The 27,142-nt window shown below is 44.5% G+C and overlaps 1 protein-coding gene across 2 annotated transcripts in view; it reads right to left on the reverse strand.

Annotated features, from left to right (window-relative positions):
- DAAM1 (dishevelled associated activator of morphogenesis 1) overlaps positions 1 to 27,142 on the reverse strand; it is a 187,739-nt gene that overhangs the window by 15,213 nt on the left and 145,384 nt on the right. Inside the window, exons 16-22 of one of the 2 annotated variants that reach the window (XM_084632791.1) lie at positions 23,321 to 23,350; positions 21,316 to 21,419; positions 9,546 to 9,630; positions 6,988 to 7,094; positions 5,739 to 5,827; positions 3,211 to 3,379; positions 968 to 1,075 (exon numbers count right to left, since the gene is read on the reverse strand). In XM_084632791.1, coding sequence (XP_084488917.1) covers positions 968 to 1,075; positions 3,211 to 3,379; positions 5,739 to 5,827; positions 6,988 to 7,094; positions 9,546 to 9,630; positions 21,316 to 21,419; positions 23,321 to 23,350 — 692 coding nt within the window. The remainder of the gene's footprint in view (positions 1 to 967; positions 1,076 to 3,210; positions 3,380 to 5,738; positions 5,828 to 6,987; positions 7,095 to 9,545; positions 9,631 to 21,315; positions 21,420 to 23,320; positions 23,351 to 27,142) is intronic. The other variant, XM_084632792.1, reaches the window with a different exon arrangement.

Raw genomic sequence — 27,142 nt, forward strand, 5'->3', positions numbered from 1 at the left:
CCTCTTGACCGGTCTACCTGGTGATGGCATTTTGCATGTCACTGGTCTTGGACAGTGAATCTAAACTTTGCATTAAAAGGGCCCTTTGAAACTAAAAAAACACAGGCCATTACGAGGTTTTGTAAATTCTACACATATCCATCTCACCCCAACCCGAGAATTTAGGATTAAACAATCTAACATTGTCCCTTTTAATATGTATCAATATATCCTCAGACACATGCAGTTCAGCCTTAGACATGCCTGCACCTTTGAGTTATTAATACACACTCAAACCCCACAGCAGCAAAGCATACACATTTTGAAACCTCATTCATTTTAGTGTGACTTAAGCATGTGCTTAAGAGCTTTACTGAACCAGGGCCTCAGTCTGGTTATAGAGAAATCCAATCCACTTGCAACTGGTTTAAAAAACAAGTGGGCAGAATTTAGTAAGCAATGGGCCACATTTTCAAAGAATGCAGCAGATGCCACAAGGCTTGCATTATTGGTTTAGACATGCTTGGGTGAACAGCTCCCCGCTTTGCATGCCCTAAAGTCAGGTCACATGCAGAAAAAGGAGTACACATATTTGTGCAGACAATGCCATTGCATTCATATTGAAATATCTGACCTATATCTGCAACCCCATCTTTGTACAAAATTCATTCATTTTAAAATTGCGTCTACATTCATAAACAGAGTATAAAGGCTTCTGCAGTAAGCGTAACAGGACACGGCTGTTCTGAGTGGCTCTAATCTTGTCCCAATTAAGAGATTTACAATTCTTTTCTGTTAAGTCAGGGGTTTAAAACCCTCTACAGTTGACGTGTGCTTTGTCAACAGCCTCTCTCTCTAAATGGTGGATTCCAGACACTGGTCGGGGAGAGAGCTCATCTGAAGAAATGCAAGCAAAGAAGAACGCAGGAATATTATCACACGTACAATATTCTGTTGGTTTAAAGTTGCCACCTTAACTTCTACCTACTTTACTTTGGCTGCTTGAGGGATGTCTCGCAGCTCTTCATGAAGACTGAAGACTTTGGGATATTTCTTCTCAACTATAGTTATGAGATAGTGCAAAAGGGTGATGTTCCTATGATAAAAGAAAGACGACATTACAGACATTAAACTGTCACTAGCCTCAGAAGTTGGGTATTAGCCCCAGTATCCTGGCCAAATTCTTATTTGGGTCATTACATTCTACGTGTCTAAACTCTTCCGGGAGTTCCAATTAGTTACAACATTCTTCACTTCCTGTCCCGATGGCAGGGTAGCATTGGGCACACTGTCAAACAACAACTGCATTCCACCCCAGAGGTGGCTGATGCTCTCCACCCAGGCCTGGTGTAGAAGGTGGCTGCTTGCCTGTTAGGCAACGTTAGATGCAGGGGACATGTTACCTCGGTGCTTTAGGAACTGCATCCATTTCCTATGCAGTTCCAGGTATGGACTTTGGTTTATAATTTCTTACAGGGCTTGTATCTGGCTGTCATGGAGGCTGCCTCTCTCCCCACAGGAGCAGAGGTCAACTGGGGAGCTCAGGCCAGGAGCCCCTACAAGCAGACACCTAGGGGCTGGTGATCAAGGATTCTCAGTGGAGGGCACTACACTCTTGAACATGGGTTCTCGAACTGGGGATCGTGACCCTCAGGGGATCGCAAGGTGGTTGCCTAGGGGTCGTGAGCTGTCAGCTCCAGGCCCAAATTAAATTACCCCTCCATTTTTAATGTATAAGGGGCTCACACTCAGAGGCTTACTGTGTGAAAGGGGTCACCAGTACCAAAAGTTTGAAAACCGCTGCTCTACAACGTCATTCCCCCCTGGTCCAACACAATTCAAGTCTGTTGACAGCTAGGTCACAGGGCAAGGGCCCATGGATTCTCTCAAGCACCTGCTGAAAAGGGTGGCTGGAGGGAGACAGTCCAGAGAAGTGTCCTCCCCTCTCGTTTTGGCAAAGAGGAAATGGCATGTTTTATTACATTTTGTAGGGTGCCAGCATTAGACACAGACTGCCTCTGGGCCCATTTTGTACCGGTGCCTCCAGCCTGGCTGCTTCTCACCGCACCCTGCACCATCTGAGAGCTGCCCCAGCATGGCTGCAGCCCCTTCGAGGGAGCCCCTGCACTTTGCAGCAGCTCTCATTCACCATGAGGTGACTGGAGCTGGGAGCCAGTCTGGCCAACCCCCGACTCCAGGACAGGCTGGGGTGGGGTGTGAGAGAGAGAAGCTGGGGCTTCCCAACCATCCCTTTCCCCACAGAACCAGCAGGATACCTGGGTGCCCCACCAACACAGCTCTGGCCTGGCTGCATGGCCCAGCACTGGAGGGATGCTCAGGGCAGCAAAATTCCTTGTGTTGGTCCAAGTGGGGGATGCGCCCTGCGATGTATTCAGGCGCATTTTATAAATTGATCTATAACTCTACAGAAAGGGACCAAAAGTCACCCCTGGCCTGCAGCACAAATACTCCATTCAAAGCAGACCCAGTGATCAACCACCCCAATCTTCGGACTGAACAGTACAATGAGGTGTGCATGAAACCTAAATGGTCCTGCCTTTGCAGGATCCGCTAATGTTCCTTCCCAGAGCCTGCTAGAGACACAGAGGTAACCTACTCATGGTAACTGGTGGGAATCATTTCAATGGCATTTCCTCAACCCCCTGATGTTATATGGTTGGTGTCTGTCCAAGGGATTTCTTAGGTGCCTAACACTGTTATGTCTAAGGTATCCTTGAGCATGCCCAGAAACGCAATTGTGATGCTGGCAGACCAGGTGCCAGCTCATGCCAAGGCCTCTAGGCCTCACTGAACACTGACAAATGCATAGCTGGAAACCAGTCTGTCTCACCTGTGTGTTACTATTGTTAAAACAGATAGTAGTGTTATAAGAGTGTGTTTATACTTGATGAAACGTTTGTAGGATGCTGCATGTATTGATCTCACAGACAACATCTGTATCCCCCGGTATAAAGTTATATTGAGTGTTTGCATTGTAAACCTCTGTAACTGTGTAACTCGAACAGGGAAGATGTATGAACTAGTATAAAATACTGGCTTCCTACTGAAGGTATTAGGTCTTGCTTACAAGAGGCCCACTGAAACCAAATTAGACATTGTGAAACACTGACTGATCCCCCCACACCTATGAAGAAGGGAGTAATTATGGATCCTCTGAGCTATTCAAAATCCATAAATGCTTTCACCAGTGTGACAGGATGAGCCACTCACTTGTCAATGCTGGACTTCGTGTCTGCAATCTTGTTTAGGCTGATGATTTTGAACCCAAAGGCATTGCCTCTCTGGCCTTTATTCATGTAGTTTCCAAAGGCTAGAACCACCTCCAACAACTGCTTCAGGCTGTTACTCTGAAGCACCTCCTTTGAGCCAGTGCGGATTGCTAAAAGGGGGGAAAAAAAGTTTTTGCTGCAGTTAGGTTCTTGCAATACATAATACACAGACTAGTTTGATGGTTACTTTAAATACCAAGCCACCACAACAAAAGCTATCTGGAACTGCAGACCAAATGTTGCAGATTACCACTGTGATGCTGGCAGACCAGGTGTCAGCTAATGCCAAGGCCCCTCGCCTCACTGAGCACTGACAAATGCATGCCGGCTCACCTGTGTGTTAGCATTGTTAAGAGACATGTGAAGTTGATAATGTGTTAGTGTTTGGACTTTATGAAACCATTGTGAGTTGCTCACTTGTAATACCTGTATCCCATGTCATAAGGTAATATTTAAGTGTTTGCTTTGTAACTATAGAAGTGTTGGCTCTGAAATTGGAAACCCCACAGTCAGGAGAGAAGCATTTCCAAGTGTGACATACACCTCTACCCCGATATAATGCGGTCCTCAGGAGCCAAAAAAATCTTACCGCGTTATATGTGAAACAGTGTTATACTGAACTTGCTTTGGCCCCCATGCTCCTTGTCCCCTGACTGCCCCCTCCAGAGACCCCCGTCCCTAATCACCCCCAGGACCCCACCTTCTACCCAACCCCCCTGCTCTCTGTCCCGACTGCCCCGACCCCCTGACAGGTACTCACCGGCAGCGGTGGGAAGCGGAGCAACGTTACCCCAGCCCGCTCCACTCCGCCAGCTCCCAGCTGCGGTGCTCTGCTTCCCGCTGCCAGTGACGTTGGGGAAAAAAAGACACCCCCACACACTCACCTGCGGCGGGAAGCGGAGCGCCACGGCTGGGAACTGGCAGAGTAGAGCAGGCTGGGGCTGGGCTGCTCCACTTCTGCCACTGCCAGTGAGTGCGGTGGGTGAGGAGGAGGAGAGGAATCCCTTCCCCCAAGGCCCTCCCCCGAGAGACACAGCTCAGGCCAGGGCAAGGGAAGCGGAGCGGGCTGCTCCCGGCCCCCCCCGCTAATCACCTGGGCCACTCTGGGCCTGCGGAGCCCCCAGAAGTTCCCCCCCACAGCTCCTGCCTCCAAGACCCTGGCTGTGGGGGAGGCCTGCTTTACTGCGTTGTAAGCGAACCCGTGTAATATCGGGTCGCGTTATATCAGGGAAGAGGCGTACTAGTTTAACACAAGAGGTGTCATCTCCTGCCGACCCGAAGAAGGCCTAGAGACACCAGACAAGCCATTGTGGAACATCAGTGGATAAAAGACTTTGTTGATCACTCCCCCCATACCCAGGAAGAGGGGATGTGCATGAACCCTCACCCCATCGAAAGTAAATCCATGACCAAAGGATCTTTAACACTGTGCTGTTTGGAATTTGAGAGGGAAACTTTTCTAAGCAAAAGCAAGGGACCCCCAAACTGCTTAGCTTGGCTTAGCCCTAATTTCCATACGGAGCTTGCACATTACAGCAGTTTCTATTACCTTTGAAACCTAAGCCTGTAACTCATCTATGCATGTATATTACCTGCTTTAACCTCGTAAATAACGCATTTCTTTTTCCCAGTTAATAGGCTACAAGTGTTGTCTTTGGTGAGAGATCTAAGGTACATTGACCTGAGGTAAGTGACTGGTCCTTTGGGACTGGGAGTAACCAGAGCATTGCTGTGATTTTTGGTGTAAGGGACCATCTATCACAAAGGCAGGCTTGCCTAACTGTCAAAATAGGTCCCAAGTGTCCAAGGGGACTGTCTGTAGCTCCATGTTAAGGCTGTTACAATGCTTGAGGAGTTCATGCTCAATACTTGGCTGGTGAAATCTAAGTACAGATCACACAACCAGTTTGGTATTTGAGCCCTGACTTGTAATAGGCTGCCCTGAGGTTGGCACTCACATTCATGAGCCACTCCAACCAGCTTGACAACTACCTATTGGGGTTGATGAATTCAAGCTATTCTAAATAATTTCTCAAAACATTTGAAAGTATTAATAATCACCTCTTCCTTAAAGCAATCCTGTTGATACCAATACATCCAAAATCTGACCTCTCCCTCTTCATATATATTTGCTACCTCTACATAGCTTGGGTTGATTTAGTTTTGAGATAAAAACCTCAGTGCTCTGCCTCCAACCCCCATTTAAAAAACAAACTGAAAGGGCAACGCTACAACAACAAATCAATACACTAGTGCATCAGGAGGGAAACTATTGCTGTTTAGAAACAGATTTCCGTTTCTGGATTCCAGGGCCTTGTTAGACACAAACATATTTGGTTTTATTGTGAAGAATACGTTGAGCGAGTCTGGGCTTTATGAGTGATGTGAAAATTGGGGAATACTTCACATACTAGCAAAAGCTGTCTAGCAAACCAATAAAAACAAACAACAAAATCCCCATTTACTTACATTCAATCTTGGGCTTAATTTCTGCAACTCTCTCTGCAAACTTCTTTTTGAAGTAAAGGGACTGCAGCCTTTGCTGATAGTGATTTATCCTGTCAGAGTAAAAGATGCACACATTGAAATTCATTTGCTACCAATGGGACTCAGCCACTCCACTATTCACAGCTGCAGACAGGAAGGGCCAATTTTACCTTGAGAACACCTTTCTCTTTGAACTGTAGCGGGACAGAAAAGATGATGCCTTAAACTGCCATCTCTTAGGCCCCAATCCAGGTAAATGCATGCTGAAGTCCATCCCCCTTCAGGGCATTATATCACCACTTGCTTAACTTTAGATACAGACTTCAGTCCCATTGAATTCAATGTGCCTTAAGCATGGTCCTGCTTTGAGCAGGGGGTTGAACTAGATGACCTCCTGAGGTCTCTTCCAACCCTAATCTTCTATGATTCTATGTGCTCATGAGCTGTCCTGAACAGAGATGCTCTCCTGAACAGAGTGCTCAATACTTTTGAAATGGGCCATAGCAGCACAGACAGACAGACAACACAGCTACCAGCTATGTAGAACCTGGAGTCTTCAGTACCAAAAAAGCTGCCCTCTACAGTTGGCCAAGTTCCTCTGAAGCATTAAAGATATGTCACTGCTGGAGGCAAGGCTTTGGAATCTGTTGGCTTGAAGATCTTTGCCAGCATGGCAAACCTTATGTTCATAGGTCCTGAAAATGCAGCACCGTTTGCAAGGTTATTTTTTTCCCCTGGGTAATGCAAACTACGGTTTATGGTAAAAATTTCTAGACAGAGGGCCAGATCTTCAGCTGGTTTAAATCCATGAGAGTTCTACTGTTTTATAACAGCTGAGAATCTGGGCCACAGCACTGAGAAAGGAAAAATTGCTCCTGTCTTGCATAATTTGGACAGTGCTTTCTACTCTTAACCACACTCTCTGCAGAGAGTTCTAGCTTTAAGCATTCCGCATTGGGAGATGAAGGTTGCAGATGGAAGTTCCTAATTTATCCCCAGGGCAGCAAGGCAACAGGCTCACACAAGTATATGTGAGCTGCAAAATAAATAAAAATATCCAAGTGGATTTTCAAGCCAGGCCTCATTAGACTCCAGCTGCATTACACAAGATTATCTAGCTCCATTAGCCAAATATTTTATAGAAGCACTGTGACTAATCTGCTCAGCTGCCATTCCAATAGGTCTAGTGTGTAACCTGCTGACATTCTGCAGCTGGTAGATGCAAGCATACCTGCTCATTTCAAAGAGGAACCTGTCAGCCTTGGCCATGCGATCCAATTCATGTTTGTGCTCCTCCAGGAGGTCAATATCGCCTTTCTCAGGAACAAATTTCAGGAGCTAAAAGGAAAAACAATTTAGACATGAGACCTACACTTGTTTTTATGCAGTCCCTTTCTTATAAGGAGCTTTGGCTTTATTAACAAATGAATAGAAAATGAAACATTGCTGTGTCTACTTCCACACCAACACCTCCCCCAGGTCCAGAACGCAACAGAGAGCGAGAACCACCCCAAACTATTCAAGAGCCCACAATAGGATGTGGATGACTCAGGTTCATGTCTTGATTCTGCCTGATCTAGAGCAGGGATTCCTGGGTCTCCCACTTTCCAGGTGAGTGTCATCACCACCAAGCTATTCAGGGGTGTGTCTCTCATGCTTTTTCCATGAAAAGTTTCAAAAGGTCTTAGCCCCATGATAACAAACCTCAAAACTTTTCAGAAAATGGAATTCTTGTTTTCTAACCAGCCCTGGTTGCCATCAGGGTGTTTTTACTTGCAAATTATATTCCAGCTAATTAATCCTCCTAACTCTGCTCTGGAGGTAGAAGTATTATCTCTGCTTTACAGACAGTGGATAGCTCTTGTTTATTTCCCTGAGATGACCAAGGTCTCACAGCAATTGAATGTCAAAGCTGGGATTAGAACTCAGGTATTTTAGTTCAGGCATTGAGCTGGCTAGAATGTAGATCAGTGCCTCTTTGGTACTGCCGGGAAAGCGGCCCTCAGTCTTCTGTCAATGCACCACCAGCATCACTGCCTGGTTGCTTGACTGAAATCAGCTGCTGGATAAGGAACAGCTGATTGAAGCTGAACTGGAGTGAGAGGGAGGCGATGCTGGTGGGCAGAGGAAAGCACGTGGGGGAGCTTGCAGCCATGGTGTCATCTCCTCTGCTTAAAGTGACACACCTACAACTGGTCAAAGCAGCCTGCAGCTTGCGGCGGCCCTTGACCCCTCACTGATGCTAAGCTCTCCTATTCCAGCATCGCCAAGTGACTTGTTACCATCTCTCACCGGCTAGGGGACCCTGTGCCAGGCTGGTGGATGACATGCCTTCCCAAATGGACACCAGCAGTGCAGCCATCTGAGCATGAAACAGTCAGCCCTCAGGAAATTCCAACGAGAATAAACCAACACAGAGCAGCTCTCAATTACACCCAGCTGCCTGCAGCCCCTAGGGACTGGACAGGAGGACTAAACGTGCGCCCCCTTTTGTCTGGGAAGGCAGGGAACTGCCATCTGGGGATATCCCCATAGCAGGTGGTTCCTCAGCTGGCTGACTATGCCAATGCTGCTGTGCAAAGGGGTTCACAGCAAGACCAAGACTCTTGACTTGCCATTTGAATTCTGCATGTTTGGCTAAAGCAATGGCCCTTACTTTTTAAACGGATAAATAAACCCATAATTTCACATTTCTGCCTGGAGTGAATTGATCTGGCAGAGCTAGAGTCCCCCAGAGACAACATTGCTCAAGCAATGAGGCACTCCGGGGTGCGGAGCTGCCCTCCCACACGGAGAGCTTAGCCCTAGGTGTGGTGATGTTAGTCAAAAAGCATCACCGCACTCAGGCGCCTACTGCTTTTATAAAATGGCTCTTTAAATAAAATCATGCCAAGGAGGGGCATCTGCCCCGCCTCCATTAGGACATAACAAGCCTTTCCTTTTGATTCACTTCTAATTCCTACCTCCACTGCACCCCATGTACTGTGTGTCACTGATCTGAATGAAAGCACTTACTCCAAGGAGCTGGAGCCTTGTGTCTGGTTTCTTTGTGAAGGGCCAAATGCCCTGTAGGAGTTCAATCAATAAAGAAATCAGGATTGTGACAACATTGCCTGATCGCATTCATGGGCTGGGAGTCCCAGTGACTAATCAGATTCGTATGGAAGTAACATGGCGTGCACAGAAGTCACAATGAATCTACACTTGCCAGTTCTAGCTTGAACAGAATGTCATCTTCATGCTCTGCATACCAATGTGAGCCCTAGCTCAGGGAACCTGCAAAACAGCACTGCAAGGAAAGGACCTGGGGCCAGACTCACTGCTGCACTGCTCCAGCTATGCACAAACAGAACTCCATCGGTTTTAAAAGGAGTGAGAGCCTAAAACTGGAATAGCACTGGTGCAGGAGACTCCTCATCTGATGTACTTCCAGAAATTGGGATTTTGTCTAGCAACAGCAAACCATTGATTGGACTGAGCAGTCCCCTATGATGTCAAATGCATTGCTGGAATCTGAGCACAAGGCTCTGTGGTTATGAAAACATGATCAGTAAATACTGTTTAGGTCACATTTTCTGAGTGGCACATCCTCTGCTTTGGAGAGCGAAGGTGTTGTAAAGGCTCTGGGGACAAGCTCATTTCTGTGTCGCAAATCCCAGCTACTCCTTCGGAGTCATTTTAAGCCCACCATTCAATAATCTGTCACAAGTCTTTGCCTTATTTTGAAAGGCATCCAATACTAACAACCAGGCGCAACAATTAGCATGACAGTAAGCGTCTGTCACTCACCTGCTCTAACATGTCTTTCGGCAAGTCCTCTTGTTCATCCATTGTTAAAATTGCATGTTTGATTTCATCATTTGATAATTTCAGCCTGGGAAATGACAAACGGATGTTCAGAAGACTGTCATTCACACATGAAATGCAGCCTAGTATTTGCGTTATCAACATTGGTTCTTCATGATGCTGTTTTGCCTGGACAATTTAGGCAAGACTCATCCAGTAACCCAAGCACACCCCTCGACAATACGGCAAATCCTTTCCGCAGATCTGAACTTCCCTCAGGGCCTTACATAAGAATCAGAGATCAGCTCCAGGGATGCCAGCAGGACCCTTTTCTGTTTGACTCACTGCTGTGGAATTCCTCATATTACAAGGTCAGGGGGAGGGCAATGCAAGCTGGAAGGAAAGGTTAGTTTCATCCCATTATATAATTTAACACCTGAATAACAAGACGGCTCTTCTACTCCATGCCATGAATGACACAGAAGGAGAGTGGAGGGGAATAATATCTTCCTCCCTTTGACTTATTATCTGGTTGTTTTTCAGCAGACACTTATTATTTGGCCAGTTAGCATGTTAAAAATTGGCAATTATACAAGTGTTTATAGTTAAAATCCTTCCTTTCCGTCCATTCCACACCCCGGGCCTGGGTCAATCACTCCATTGTATGTACTGCACCTTGGAGGCAATGACGCGGCTCGGTCAAGGGCTCATTCGGTTACAAGACCAGATCATTTGGAAGCCTACGGAAAGCTGCAGAAGATCGATCTTCACAACCGAAGAGGAGACCTGGTGATATTTACCTTTCCTCCTGCTGCAAAGTGGCCTGGGAATGTTCTCTGAAAGTGTGTGCGTTCTTGTCAGACACCCTTTTTTAAAACACCGCTACACAGTCTGTTATATCCATAACACGGCAATTCATTTCTTTTTTATGGAGCCAAATGTTAAGGTCCTGATGTGACAGCCGCCATCTTGGCCGACACACTGGGGATTGACTTCCAGAGCCAACAGCATGAGCTGCTATAGTTTGAGCTAGAGTCAATACTTCCTAGATGGGGCTGTAATATGCTCATATCCTCTGTGGATCGGGTACAGACACGGGCCTGCAACTCACCAGTTGGTTACGCTGACTCAGGCAATTTCCCAATTGACTTTAACGGGACTTTGACTAAGTCAGGATTGCTGGATTTGGCTCATTATTATTATTTTCACGTGATTATTGGACAAACTGTGTGTGTGTAAATTAGCAAACTTTTGCTGCCCCTTGACATCTTTTTGAGGTTTAATTTACTTTTTCCACTTCCTCTGACACCAGAGGACCTCAGGTTGGAGTCTATTAAAACAAGAAACTACCTCAAAAAACAACAGCTGAAATTTTCAGCCGTAACTAGTCATTCTGGGTGTCTCAATTTTTGGGTGCCCAACATGAGACACCCAACCGCTTGATTTCCAGAGAACGGGGGCTCAGTGCCTTTTGAAAATCAACCCCTTTCCTGTGTCTCAGGCTGGAAGCCAAAAAATGGAGGCACCCAAAATTACTAGGGCTTGTCTACATGGAGAGTTCATGCGTGGACTCTACCGTACTAGTTTACTGCACATTGAGCCTCCATGCAGACCCTGCTACAGCACTGCTGTTTCCAAACAGCTGTACGTCAGAGCTCACTATGGACCGTTTAATGCACAGCAGCATGGTCCACATGGCCAGTTAGTGCAAAGCAAGCTAGTGTGCTGTGGATTCACAGCCTAACTCTCCACATAGGCAAGCCATTAATTCCTTCTGAAAAGGTAGGCAAATGCAGAACAACAAGTAAAAAAATCATTTGCTATACTCCCTATTGATTTGGCACCAAACACCACAGAATCTAGGCACTTTGGATGACATCCTGGCCCCACTTCAGTCAACGGATTGGTGGGGGGGGGATGTGGGGAAGGGGAACAAAACAAAACAAAACAACCACCACCACCACCACCACCACCCTACACCACATTCAGCTCCTCCTCCTTGGTTTCACCAGCCAGAGATTAGGGCTAAATGCATCTGCAGACTTCCCTTCCCAGCTTGCTGGGAGGGCTTTGCTTGCTTCTCTTCCTATTTTGCATTATGGTGGATGGAATAATTTAGATGCAAACGGAAAATACGCCCCTCTGTAGAGTTAATGAAAGGGTGTTCATTCCAGGGAGTGAGCATGGCATTTGCATATTATTGGAACACCGGGGCTGTTTTATTTTCAGCACTGTGTCTATTTGTGTGCTCTTAGCACCCTCCGAGGCTTTGTCTGGATTCCACCTCATTTAGCCTTGGTTTGAACAGCACAGCCTCTGTTTCCCTTTAAATGCATGCCTACAAGAGAGAGCGTTATAGGGTGAACTCGCACAAGGAAAAAAAACAACAGAACTTTCACATGTTGCAGTATCAGGAGCTGGTAGGGATGGTTAAAGTCAGCATTGTAATTCCCTGGATTTCACACACACCAATCTACTGAAAAGTTCACTTTCTTGCATTGATTGTCTATGCATTCTCTCTGCCTGAAAGCCATTTCCCACTCCTGCCCTTGGTAAAATTTGAGCACAATCCGTTCAGCTGTTTATTTACAAGTTATGAGAGAGTGACCACACACACTTTTCCAATTGTAAAATTATTCTAACCATCATCCCTATGGGCTTAAACAGGATTTGAGTGGTGCATGGGCATCATGCTAGCCCCCTGTGCGCAGAGTGAATTACACCCTGAGTGAATAAATACCACATTCAGCTGCACATGAAATCAGCTCCTAACCAAAGCATGGCAGTGGTTTAGCCACACAACAGTTACAGGAAATAATTTAGCAAACAATCATTTTGGTATTCCTGTGCAAAAATAACTACAATGTATTTTCAGAAATAGAATTTGCTCATTTGGGGGAAAATTGTCTGAATTCTTAGGATTCAAAAAGCATTGTTAAAAGCAGAGAACTACATCTATATACACAAAAAAGAGTCTTTAAAAAGTGCAAACAACAAGTTAACATTTGAAAACAGCCAATTGTGCTTAATTAACCGGATCTATTAATGTGAAGTATTATTTGTTGCGATTGTATATGGCATTGTTGAGACCATTACTGGAAACATTGTCCAATTCTGGTATTCGTGCTTCAAAAAGGATATTGCAATATTGGACAGATTTCAAAAAAGAGCCACAAGAATGATTCAAGGCCTATATAGACAACGAGGAGTCCGATGGTACCTTAAAGGCAAACAGATTCATTTGGGCATAAGCTTTCGTGGGTAAAAAAACCCCTTCTTTAGAGGCATATGTATAGTAAATAAAAACCACGAATTTGCACAACTGTGGCTCTTTTGGGTAACATTGATCACTAATTTGGCTTCTGAACCACTGAAGTCTGAGTATCACTGCTTTAAAGAGACTTAAGTTCCATCTATTTAGCTTAACAAAAAGAAGGTCAAGAGGGGACCTGATAGTGGTTTAATAGTACCCACACTGGGAGAAGATTTCTGATAATAGAGAGAGTTCTAATTTAGCAAACAAAGACATAACGAGATCTGATTGCTGGAAGTTGAAGATACAGACATTCAAATAGGAAGGCACATCTTGATTTAAACAGTAAGAGCAATGGCCCATTGGAATAACCTATCACGGGATGTGATGGATTCTCCATTACTTTGAATCTTTAAGATTTCAAGACTGGGGGTGAAGAGTCAGAAAAAAAAAAGTCCCGAAAGTATTTGCTCAAAGTTCACTTTAAGCTCAGTTTTATTCTACTCTATTCAGTTCTCCTTTACTTTCGACACCAATGCCTACAATACAAGGGCATCACAAGAGAGCTCATCCAAAAATGAGGAGGAAAAATGGTGCCTGACCTGTGGGAAGGCATGGGCACTGCTGTAAAATGGACATGGGGTGGGTGTGTGTGTGTGTCAAACCTGCAGCAACAGGTAGCTGTATGCTGGGTGTATCCTCCCTGTCTCGGACAGACATCTAGCAGGGGGGAAGGATGGCCTAGGGGGAAGGGTTCTGGCTGGGACTCAGGAAATCTGTCTTTGAAATGGGAATTGGAGCCAATTCTTCTATGTGATCTTGGGCAAGTCACCTGGGCCTCAGTTCCCCACCTGCTAAATGGGCATAGCACGGCCCTCTCATCACAGGGCTGCAGTGAGGACAGACACACCAACGCCTGCGGGATGCTCGGATGCTACTGCGGTAGGGGCCAAGACTGAGATAATCAGACCTGCAGGGTCCATCGGGTTTGTTTATTTAGGATTACACACTTCAGTCACACTTGTGTAGCTTGCCGCGCCAATGAAATCTCACTGCATCACCTCAAACAGTTGGACAAGGCTTATGCTGCTTGTGGTCTGCAAACAGTTCAAAGGCTGAAACAGGCATGAAATCATTGGTTTCATATGACAAAACTATAGAATGGTTTTCTCTGGTGGACACAGAAATGCAACCGCTCCCTTACTTTGATCAGTCCCAATGGGGTTGTTGAACTTGTCCTCTCCTGAAGCTTAACTTGAGGGCCACCACATTAGCTTCACTCCTGCCAGGGAGCAGCCCTGTCCCTCTGGCTTTTAGATGGTTAAGCAGCCCCCAGGCAGACTAGCGTCACATCAAAAAGCTTTGCACCCTCCCCCAGAAACGAACGCATTAGCTCCACTGAACGGCCACATTCTACCAGATGACAGAACCAGAACGCAGGGAACTGCAGTGGTCTTCGGGGTGGTATTCTGGGTGGTTTCATGTTCTAACACATCCAACCCCTCTGACTTGGCCAGTTACTGGGTCAGTCTGGCCTGTACCAAGATCACCGAAGACTGAATTCAAACTAAAAGCATGGCCTGAAAAGTGGCAATGCCACCTGCCCTCACCCTCCTCCAGTGATCCCTATTCTGGATCTGTGAGGTACCACCTCTAGGGAGAAGCACACAGCTCAGTCTCCTTACCCAGCTAGCCTCTGGTTTTCCTGTGCAGACTACTAACAAGGGTCATGATTAGTGCCAGGTGTAACAGTACATTTTCTAGGTGACTACATAAAGCTAGTTTTATACCCATGCATGGGAGCTAGGGCACAGACCGCTAACTGATGCCATGTAGGTCACTGTTCAGCCAATAGGCAATAATTACATTTCCATCACAAACATCCTGGGCCCTATCTGAACTGGAGTCCTACTACAGACTTTTCATAAAGCCTGCTCGTTATATGCCGAGTTTAAAAACTTTTCCCAGAAGTGACCCAAAATGAATGCCCAGAATTGCAACGCTTCTTAGAACTAGAGTGTTCCTTAATATCTTTAGAGAGAAATCACCCGGTGCTGGAATTAAACAACTTCTCAGACAATTTGATGGGAAAGAGGCCAGTGAAAGCTACAAGCCTATCACTGCTGGCAGCAGCTGTCGAACGCAAACCGTCTGAGAGGAACTGGGTCACAGTATTTGCTGTCACGGGGATTTAAACCCCGCAACTTAGAGATGCAAAGTGACAGTTCACAAGCTTGACCAATGCAGGGTATTTGGGGCAGCTTTGGAGAGGCAAATGGAGAACCTAATAAGTGTGAAAGGAAAAAACAAATTCCACATTGAAAGAGGCGCGGCCTCTTGAAAAGCCACATTGAATTAAGAAACATGCTCAACACAGGCTCGCAGAAGAGAGAAACAAAACCAGCCATTCACCTACACGAGACTTAGAAATAGAGACACTAACGTATTCATTTGCATCTTACAAAACACACTACATGCCTCCTGCACTAGAAAAACCTGACCAGAGCAGAAGCTGTGATGTGGTGGTTTGTTGAAAGAGGCCCAAAATGCATTGACATCAGCATGCTTTGAGTATACTAAAAAAAGAAATGTCAAAAATATTTCCATGTTACATTACTAGTTTGAGGAAAACCTAGTGATCTCACTAAGCAGCAATTTCTCCCAAAACAAGAAAAGCAAACAGCAAGAAAGAGAGATAAAGTATCTAGCCAGCCGTAATCTTTCCACGCTGCAAACCAGACAATGCTGTTTAGCTTACCAACGTCTAGGCTAAATGAAGAGCTGACTGTGCAGTCTTTTCACATGCAAAACTCCAATAAAAACGTCTACTGGTGTTCCACAGATACAGAAACAGGACAGCATTCACTGTGAGACAACTAAGTAACTCTCTTTAGGTTCACACAATACACCATAGAACAAAGTACATAAATTTGTCCTCACAATACCTAGGAGGCAGGGCAATGCTATTATCCCCATTTTACAAATAGGGAACTAAGGCACACAGAGGCTAAGTGACTTGCCCAAGATCACCCAAGAAGTATGTGGCAGAGCAAAGAGTTGAACCTAGAGCTCCAAAGTCTCAGGCTAGTGCACTAAATACTGCAGCATCCTATGCAATGCCTTCCCCGCAAGGCCATCCTTCTTAACGAGGCCCTCCTTCTTCTAATCCATTTTGTGTTAAGAGTAAGCAGTCTGCAAGCTTTAAGGGGCAGGGACCTGATTTCTCACCAGCTTGTAAAGAGTTGTGTAGCTTTATGGCACTGCACAAATAACTTAACATGGGCCTTGATCCTGCAAACACTTGGGCCCAGATCCTCAAAGGTACTGAGGCGCCTAACTTGCATTGATTTCAACAGGAATTAGGCACCTAAATATCTTTGAGGATGTTGGCCTTACTGCAGAGCACAGCGCTTGCTACTGTAATTCTACTGGCTTCACTACTTACAGCAGCAAAGGTTTGCAGGATCAACCTTAGGGCTGCTACTGAAGCTCTGAAAGTTACAGTTATATAAACCCCACAAGCCTCTCCAAACATGCTGTGAAGTAAAATGTCGGCATGACAGAGTGGCTGGTCCTCCTGTGTCATTAAATTGAAAACAGGCACCAAACTCATGCAGTCAGTCAAAGACAGGCCTGTCCTTCAAGCTCAGTAAAAGCTCACACCAGGTCAAATTACCTCAGCTACAGAACTGCTATTGTCCAGCACACAGAGTCCAGGCTGTACTTAACTGCAGGCTGAAGATTAAGGAAACATCAAACAGCCCATTTTAGCAAATAAGCTCTATTTGGATCTGCCAAGTGTCTATTTTTGGCTTATTTCACTTCTTAGATTAAGGAGAATATAAAAAAATAATATACTGTAGTTTAAAAATTCCCGCAAAAGCCCATAGCATTCCCCTGTTAGTAAGACTATTTGGCGTTTTCCACAGTCAAACCAACTTACAAATATTAACTAATATTCAACACATCCTATTAGGGAGATAAGAATATTTAAGCCAATCTTACAGAAGGGGAAACTGAGGCAGACAAGTTATGTGACTTGTTCAAGGCCACAGAGGAAGCCAGTGTCAGAGGCACGAAGAAAACACCAGAGTCCTCAGTCAGGCTCAGGTCACTTCCCATGAAGAAAGGAATCAGCTGGCTTATGCACTGCCCTCATTACCAGTCTAATGAGAGGGTGGGTTATGAAGAACAGGGGCTACTGGTTCCTCACCAGCTCCACATTGGAGGGGGAAGACTTGTTAGAAAAACAAACTGAGGTCCTGATTAAGCAAGGCTCTTAAAAATATGCTTTAAAATTCAGTACGTGAGTAGCCCCAACCAAAGTCAAAAGGACCATTCATGTGCTTAAAATAAGCACATGCTTAAATGCTTAGTTAAACTGGGGCCAAAGCCAGTTCACAAGGCAAACAAACACAATCAACTTAACTTGTCAGGAAGTGAGACAACCAACTTTCTAAATGTTAAGTTATTTTCCTTTAAATTGCCCTGTTTAGGGAAATTTCCTCAATGATGAGACTTTTTATTTAATATTTTCCCACCCCTTTTCGAGCTTATTCTGAGTTAACATTTCTTTTCCTGTCCCCCTTTTTTAAGCAAATCTTTGGAGATAAGGCAGCAAATAGCTGGGGGGGGGGGGGAGGGGGACGACATTTGAAATGCAAAGGTTTACATACAGTTTGCTGTACTGAGGGTCAACTTTGTCTCCAGGACAAAGTGAGACATCTAGGATACACTGAAGAAATGCACGCCAGTGAAAATTAACCATGCTTTAAAAAAAAAAAAAAAGGTATTTTTAAAGAGATATTGCATAATTTTACAAGGAAAATAAGCCTCCCCTTTTCTGAAACATTATTTTTATTTACTCTTATCTAGACATCGGGTTGGTGAGATGGAGGAGGCTGGGAGACTAAAGGAGTTAGCCAGTGGAGTTCACCAGCAAAGGCAGACAGAGATCGGGGTTGGGTTTTTTCCTCTCCTTAACTTGCAGATATTATACAAGGAAGATCCCACAATGGGAGGAAAATGGCACCTCAACTCCACCGTTAGCGCTCCCTCTGCCTGCACATGACAGGCATTCTGATTCTGGACGCTTCCACCCAGGCCCCGGGTCTTGACTTGCTAGGAATGTGGCCAGAGAGTTCTTTAAATACATTAGGAACAAAAGACAGACAAAGCAAAACGTAGGTCCTCTGCTTAGTGGGGAAGGATTGCTAGTAACTGATGACATCAAGAAGGCTGAGGTGTTTAATGCCTATTTTGCTTCAGTCTTCACTGAAAAGGTTAATGGTGACCAGAAACTCAACACAATTAATATTAAAAATAAGGGGGAAGGAACTTAAGCCAATATAGGGAAAGAACAGGTTAAAGAATATTTAGATAAAGTTAAATGTATTCAAGCTGGCACGGCCTGATGAAATTCATCCTAGGGTACTTGAGGAACTAGCAGATGCAATCTTGGAACTGCCAGTAATCATCTTCTAGAACACATTGAGGACGGGTGAGGTCACAGAGGACGGGTAAAGGGCAAACATAGTCCCTATCTTTAAAAAGGAGGGCCCAGAGAATTATAGACCAGTCAGCCTAACTCTGATACTTGGAAAGATACTGGAACAAATTATTAAACTATCAATTTGTCAATGCCTGGAGGATAATAGGGTTATAACGAACAAATATGGCAAACCAACCTAATTTCCTTCTTTCACAGGGTTACTGGACTTGTGGAGAGGGTGTAGGGGGAAGCAGTAGATGTGATGTATCTTGATTTTAGGAAGGTTTTTCACACAGTCCTACATGACATGCTCACAAGCAAACTAGGGAGATCTGATCTAGATGAAAGTACTACATGGTGGGTGCATAAGTGGTTGAAAGACTGTATTCAAAGAGTAGTTATCAATTGTTCGCTGTCAAACCAGGAGGGTGTATCTGGTGGGGTTCCGCAGGGGTCAGTTGTGGGTCTAGTACTATTCAATGTTTTCATTAATGACTTGAATAATAGAGTGGACCGGATGCTTTTAAAACTTGCAGGTGACACCAAGCTGGGAGCAGTCATAGACGAGTGGTGGGCAGCCAGACCTAGCAGCCAGAACTAGAATCCACACGCACGAGACAGGAGTCAAGAGTTGGCTGGGTCAGGATACCGAGAGGTCAGAAGCAGGAGACAAGAGGAGACTGGGAACCACAATTCAGGTGTCAGGAGTCAAGCCAGAGAAACCGGAGTGGGGCGCACAAGGCACATAGTGCAGAGCAGGGTGGTGCCCAGTTGTTCAGACAGCTTCCTGCTCCTAACACTGGCTTATGTAGGACCAGTGCCCAATCAGCTGCTCTTGGACTTTGCCAATAGGACTTTGGGGCAGAACCTCACATTGGGGCTGGCTTTCATAGGTCTCAGGCAAATTATTGCAAGCAGGCTGCCAGGTGGAGGGTTGGAGCATGGCTGCTCCTAGGAAGCTTGTGGGCCTCCAGTCGAGACCCATAGGCCATGACAGGAGGGGTTGCAAGCACTTTGGAGTACAGGATTAGAATTTAGAACAACCTTGACAAATTAGAGAAATAAACAAGATGCAATTCAATAAAGACAAGGGCAAAATAGTTTACTTAGGAAGGAAAAAATCAAATGCACAACTACAAAATGGGGATTCCCTGGCTAGGTGGTGGTGCAGCTGAAAAGGATCTGGGGTTTATAGTGGATCACACACTGAATAAGAGTCAATAATGTGATGCAGTTGTGAAAAAAGCTAATATTCTGGGATGCATTAACAGGAGTGAAGACAGACACAGGAGGTAATTATCCCACTCAGCACTGGTGAGGACACACATGGAGTCCTGTGTCCATTCTGGGCACCACCCTTTAGGATAAATTGGAGAGAGCCAGAGGACAGCAACAAAAACAATAAAATGTTTAGAAAACCAGACCAATGAGAAAAGGTTAAAAAACTGGCCATGTTTAGTTTTGAGAAAAGAAGACCGGGGGGAGGGAGGGAGGGCGGGATGGGGACGGACCTGATAACACTCTCCAAATGTAACGACTGTTATAAAGAGGACTGTGAGTAATTGTTCTTCATGGCTGCTAAAAGAAGCACAAGTAGTAATGGGCTTAATCTGAAGCAAGGGAGATTTAGGTTAGACATCAGGAAAAGTTTCCTAACTATAAGAGTAGTTAAGTACTGGAACAGGCTACCAAGGAACTGTGGAATCCCCATCACTGGAGATTTTAAGAACAGGTTGGACAAACACCTGTCAGGGATGGTCTAGGTTTATTTGGCCCTGCTCCCGCACAGGGGGCTGGATTTGGTGATCTCTCGAGGTCCCTTCTAGCCCTACATTTCTATGAAACATGGAATTTAGGCATTGAGAAGTTGAAAAACTGGACCTACCCAAATTCCACATGGAATTTCCTTTAAAGTGATTCTTAGCTTATATGTAATGTCAACATTTTCATGTACTGAAGGAGACATTTTCTAAATGGGACAGGAAAGGTATTTTTTAAAAAGTATTTATCATTTATTTAATCATTCACATTTGCACTCCAGACTAGACTGGCTTGTATTTTCACATAAAATTAGTCTAATCCATTTACTCTGCTAAAGTGCTCCTTTTAGCATGTAAACAGAATTTAGTTTTAAAGACTAGATTAAATTACTCATAGTAATTAAGCAATGATGTAACCCCTTCCAGACTATGAGACTAATTTCATCAAGGGAGTCCAATTACATCACATCCAGGGCAAAGTCAGAGGGGTTTTGCTTATAGCTCTGAACCTCTTCAAATGAATTATATAGTCTTGATGAATATAAATATCTTTGGAAATGTAGTGGGGTCTATAATTCTCTCTATTCTTTAGTATCTCTTGCCAAACCTTCCCTTGTTGCTCCTAATTCTAGAAGCATAGTTTGAATCTGAAAATCATTCACACTCCAAAAATCAAAAGTTGTGCATTGAACCCTCATTACTAGTATTGGACATCAGTTTCCAAACAGCACTCCCCACTGTTCAGGAGCCTAAATATAATAATTACCATGTCTCAGAGGCCAGTTACCCTTGGGTATTCTGCCTAATTGAGCATTTAGAATCTATTTCCCTTTATGATTTTAGCAGAGTCCTTCTTAAATATCACCAAAAAAGTAAAGAAAATCTGGGGTATAAAAAGGATATAAAAATTAAACCTTTCTGAACAGCAACAATGGTTCCCGTAGCATTCCCGCACTGACATCAGGCATTCTCGTGTATCCTATTAAATGCATTTGCCTCTGCAAAACTATACATAAATGGAAGATGTAATTCCATATCTGGGTTCAGGTGTCAGTGAAACTCCTCTGGTTTTATTCCCAGAGTTTCAGTTATTAGAATCCCTCGAGAGGGAATTACAGCATGATCTCCAGTTCAGGGCACATTATTCTTTACAGCTCACAAGTATCAGAACTTAGAATGATACAGTTAGTAAAAAGTCTCTAGGTCCTCTCACAGGACACAAGTAGCACCTAATAACCAGTTTCCTTGAAGGGAAAAGATTAACAATACCTGGAGAGAAGAATATTGCAGTTCTGAGCTCTCCGGCCATCTATTACCGAAAGCTCCTTGACTTTATGTCTGGAACTCAGTGTGTCATCGATGGCATCTTCTTTCTACAAAAAGCATGATGAGAAAATATGAAGAAACACAGCATATCCACATTTGGAACCCTCCGCACACACCAGTATCATATATAACTGGTCTTCATTAATCATGAATGTCACTAAGGCTTAGCATTAAAACCTGTAGCCTGTAACTGAAATATAATAAGCCATTTTATAAACCAGAGCATGCTTTGAAAGCCACCAGGTAGAAATGTAAATATGTTTTCACACAGGAAAGTTTGAGAATCTACAAACGCACATACACTAATGAATAAATAAAGCAAGCCTTTCCTAGCATATGTATTTGAGATACTTCATTAGATCTTCTATTGAAATGCTGTGTTATGGATGGTCACAGACTCAAGATCACTTTAGTTCTTCTACTGCCACTCTAAACATCTGCAGCATCCACTCACACAGTAATACTCAAATACAAAGTGACCACAACCTGCAGCATTTATTACCCTTTAAGGGGGAGACTTCCAAAAACATCTATGGGATTCAAGAGTACAAGTCAACAGGACTTGTGTTCCTAAATCCTTGGTAGGTTTGACAATCTCCCTCAAATGATTTACAATATACGAAATTGCAGTTACACATGCAGCAGAACAAAAACGGTCAGAGATTTAGTAAACCTGGCTTATGAGGAAAGGTTAAAATAACTGGGCCCGGGTAGTCTGGAGAAAAGACGACTGAGGAGGGATCTGAGAACAGTCTTCAAATATGTTAAGGGCTCTTTTAAAGAGGATGGTGATCAATTGTTCTCTATGTCCACTGAAAGTAGGACAAAAAGTAAGCAGCTTAATTTGCAACAAGGGATATTTATGTTAGATATTAGGAAAACTTTCTAACAACAAGGATAATTAAGTACTGGAACAGGCTACCAAAGGTTTTTAAGAACAGGTTAAACAAACACCTGTCAGGGATGGTCTAAGTTTACTTGGTCCTGCATCAGCACAGGGTGGTATGGACTAGATGACCTCTCAAGGTCCCTTCTACATTGCTATGATTCTATCCATGGTATAAAATACATCGTAACAAACATAATGAATATTACTGAGCTACACAAGTGGTCACATTTCCTCTGATTTTATTTACACTGTTGCAATAATCTTGGATTAATGTTAATAGGTGAATACCTGCCTATTCCAATGATTTCCCAAGGAACAGAACACTGGGAAGGAAGGTGATAATGCTAGCAGTTGTCTCTCAAAATGCATAGCCATTTAGCTTGGGCATCAGACCACTTCATACTTCCAGGGTTTAAAGTGAGCAAAGACATACATTTCTGTTATGGAAGACATTTGCAGTCCAAAATAACTAAGTACCTTTTGATCCTGTTACCATCTAGGAATGAGATTTTTCAAAAGTACTTAAGTGTTGGCCCAACTCTTCTCCCAGGAACTTCAATGGGCCAACTTTGAGTGCTTTTGAAAAATCTTATCCCTAGGAATAAAACCAATATTCAAAAGCATCTTAGTGACTTGGAAACTTAAGTCCCATTTTCAAAAGAGTTGTAAGTCCATCTCTCATTAAAAGTCAATGGCCTTTAGGATAAACTAAGCCACTTTTTTCCCAAAAGCACTTAAGACCCATTTTAAAATTTTACACTTGTTCTCAAACTCTTGTACCTAAGGCAAATCTGCACAGGACATGTCAAAAAGCATGGAGGAGGTTTGGTATTATCACTATACTTTCTCAGGTTATGCTGTGTGGCGCTTTTTAAAAAAATTCTAATTAAAATATTAATCATCTTTTACAATTATTAAAATATAATATCCAGTAGTATGGCATATAGCGCTATCCTACTTCTAGGTAAGTGTGCTAAACCTGCATTAATTGCTCAAACTAAACATTAGCAAAATCATCATGTTAATAAAAACATAAGATTTCAGCAGAAGCTCACTTACCTGTTTGGAGTTATTGTTCACACAGAAGTCCTACAGCCATAGCAGAAGCATGGAAAAGGCAGTAAAACCAAGTGCAATTCAGTGGTCACAGCAAAAGAAAAAAGAGTTAAAGCATAGTCAGGAAGAACGTATAATACAGAGGTCTCTACTGCAAGAGAAGCACCTGGGGCATACGAATTCTGACAATGGATAATGAAAATGAAAATGCACTGAGCAGTAAAAGAACATAAATGAAAGGGCACTGAATGGGAAAAGCACGCAAAACAGTGACAGGCAGGGGAAGCATTGGTATCTGCTGTTTCATCAATGAACCATGCAAAGGCACTCTAAAACAGGGTGTTAAAGCGAAACATGGAAGATAGAAACAACAGGAAGTCCGGTGGCACCTTAAAGACTAACAGATTTATTTGGGCATAAGCTTTCGTGGGTAAAACCCCCACTTCTTCAGATGCATGGAGGCCTAACAGACTAACACGGCTACCCCCGATAAATGGAAGATAGGAAATCCCTCCAAACGTTCTGAAATTCTGCGATCCTTTCATGCAAGAATCAAAAAAAGCTGTGGAATAGCACCAGTGCTCGTTAAGCAAACACTGGGGAGAAAATTGCAATTTCAATGAGTTTTTGGGAATTTCAAGGAGTGAAACGTCAACACATCTGCCAGGAAAAAAAACAGGGCTTTGAAATGAAAATGAGATTCTCCCTCCAGAGCAAACTTTGCAACGGCAAAACTTTACCATGGCAACGTGTTTGCCCAAGAACTGTCTCACAGGGGAAAAGCTACTTGGGAGCTAGGCAACCTTGCTAGGACAAGAGAAATACCCTCCCCATACCCAGATTAAACTTTGCCATTGCTCAGTTCCCCAGATATTTAGTGGACTTAGGCATGCCCCTGTAGCATCAACCACAGCTGCACAAATCTGCAGCCTGGTGGAATGGGGTTTTATCATGAAGCCACCAACATGGGTTTTCCCTATTTGTATGCTAGGGTCACTCTGCATAGCTCTAAAGACCCCATCATTCAGATGTGCAATCTGGAGTAATGTTCAAAGGTGCAGAAATACACCTTTTTGAATCAAAATGACTTCAGTGTTAGATTTACTCCAAATCCAGTTACTACACAATCATGTTTCCTTCCTGGCCATTATGCTAGAAAGCAACTGACAGTCCGGATGGCTGTTTTAACTTATTATTAATCCCTGAACAGACTTCCATCACTACAGCAATTTTAAAGGAAGCCTTTTTACGTAGATTCCTGCTGACTTTCCGCCAATCAGTTTATTAGCTCATGAATGGGGTGGGGGGGAAGAGAGAAAGGGGAAGTGGTTATATAAATTACTCCAGAAGTTTTGGGCATTGATTAAACTAACACCTAGTAATGAACCTGAATTTTAGCCTTTTCTTTCCACAATGCAATTTTTCGCTTCAATAAAGATCCAAAATGAATTTGTAAAAGCTTCCTAGAGTTTTGAACTAAATTTAATCCAACCAGGGAAAAAAAACCCTAGCCAAAATACAAAGGAAGATCAGCAAAACACTGGCCTGAACTCCACTGTCACTGCCTGCTAAGCTGACGTGCCAGAGATCTCTTTCACAAACAGCAATACACGAAGCTTCACAAGGACCTAGAGTTGTGACTAGCTGGAGCAGAGTGATGATGCTCTAACTCCACCTTGAAACACTGCTGGAGCTAAGCATGTTTCTGCTTCCATTAGGGACAGGGCTTTAGTTTCCAGATTCTTCATTCCCTGGGTAGTAGCCCCCTTTTTGCAGGTTTCACATTTTTGTAGCATTTGAACAGCAGCAGCAAAAGTGGTGCCCTGAATCTTGCTTTCAGCTTTGTTGGGGGTGGGGGTCAGTATTCCTTCCTCTCCCTCAAGATTCAGTGCATTTCTCAGGAAATCTGCTTGGTACACAGGGAAGGGGATAAATTGGTGAGAAGAGGTATGGGGAGTTGGGTCCCAATCCGTAATTAATTTTTACCACTGGGAGTGGTCCCATTGGCACATGCCTAAATCTTTGTGGGTCTAGACCCTTGGAATGCATGTCTGCACGGGTGTCTAGAATGTACGAAAGGGAAAGTGACAGGCACCAAATCAATATACAAACTGCCTTAGTGGGTTTTTTTTTTTTTATTCTTAGAAAACTTGCATGGGCCAATTCAGATCGATCCTATGCAGCTCTGCCTTGCACAGCCACGATTTAACTCCATGGGTTACCCAACTCTGGAAGAACTCTCAGGAGCATCATTTCACACAAATAAGCTGTTCCTGAGCAGCTTCCCTAATGAGTTGGGCACAAAGGATGCCCAAAACTTTTTTTTATTTTTTAAACATTCCCAGACTTGAGCCCCCCGCAAACATTCAGTGAGAGCACAGCTCAGCAAGGATAAAAGCAGTTATAAGAACGTTGTAATCATCTCCAAGGAAGCATTGCATTCCTGGGATATTTTAAATCAATCCAAAGACGTTAAGGTATGGAAATGCAGTTACAGCTCCCAAACAACCTTCACTCTGTCCTCTAATGAGGTCATGAAGGTGGAGAAGAGGGTTAAAGAGAAACCGATTTCTTTCTTTACAAAAATCCTCCATCTAATCAGTCCCCTCGAACCCTTAATTCTAATCTTAAAGTATTTGCATGGTACCCAGGGGAGGGGATCCCTCTCTCCACTTTGCTTTATTAAAGGGGAACTATTTCCTAGCTTCAGGGATAAACTCTCAGCCCAAAAAAGCCCTGAAAGACCTGTTCTATTCTGTCCTATCTAGGTTCTTATACCATTCTCATCATGGTAGTAACCATAGGCCATGGGAGGTGTGTGTATGGGAGAGGGGCAAATCAGGCCAGGACCTGACCACTTTTTGGCCAGGCCACAGCACCACTCAATCAAATGTGGCCGTGGCCACCTCTCTATCATGACTTAGGGGCGACTAGGCCAAATTTCAGAGTGGGTGGCGTTGTAACCTGATGTGCGTGGGAGTCAGAGGCGAGGTGAATCTGGGAGCTGTTTGAGGTAAGTGCCGCCTGGAGCCTGCACCCCTGGGGCCCACCCGCGCCCCAACCCCTACCCTGATCTCCCCGCCACCCTCTGACCCCTTCGATTCCAGCCCGGAGCACCCTCCTGCACCCCAAATCCCTCACCCCCAGCCCCACCCTAGAGCCTGTACTCCCAGCCAGAGCCCTCATACACCCCTGTGCCCCAATCCCCTGCCCCATCCCAGAGCCCCCTCCCACACTCTGAACCCCTCGGTCCCAGCCTGGAGCACCCTCTTACACCCCAAACCCCTCATCCCCAGCCCCACCCCAGAGCCCACACCTCCAGCCGGAGCCCTCATCCCTCCCCGCGCATCCCAATCCCCTGCTCCACCCCGAAGTCCCCTCCCACACCTTGAACTCCTCATTTCTGGCCCCACCCCAGAGCCCGCACCCCCAGCCAGAGCCTTCACCCCCTCCTACACCCCAACCCCAATTTCGTGGGCATTCATGGCCCGCCATACAATTTCTATACCCAGATGTGGCCCTTGGGCCAAAAAGTTTGCCCACACCCAGGCTAGTGCTTGGCTGGTTTGCAGGCAGAATACAGTGTATCCATCTGGCTAAGCAGGTTTTGAGAGAGAGAGAGAGAGAGAGAGAGAGAGAGAGTGAGTGTGTGTGTGTGTGACGGGGGTGGGGGGGGGAGGGTGCGGAAGGACCATGCATAGCAGGGCAAAAATAAAAAAGCCAGACAAATGCTGCAAATGTGCAGAAATGGTTCATAATTCTTTTCCATAAAGACAGACAACACACACAGAGCTACACAGGCATATGCCATTTTGTAACTGTGCT

The sequence above is a fragment of the Lepidochelys olivacea genome (assembly GCF_965140295.1).
Source record: "Lepidochelys olivacea isolate rLepOli2 genome assembly, chromosome: 6".
Taxonomy (NCBI): domain Eukaryota; kingdom Metazoa; phylum Chordata; order Testudines; family Cheloniidae; genus Lepidochelys; species Lepidochelys olivacea.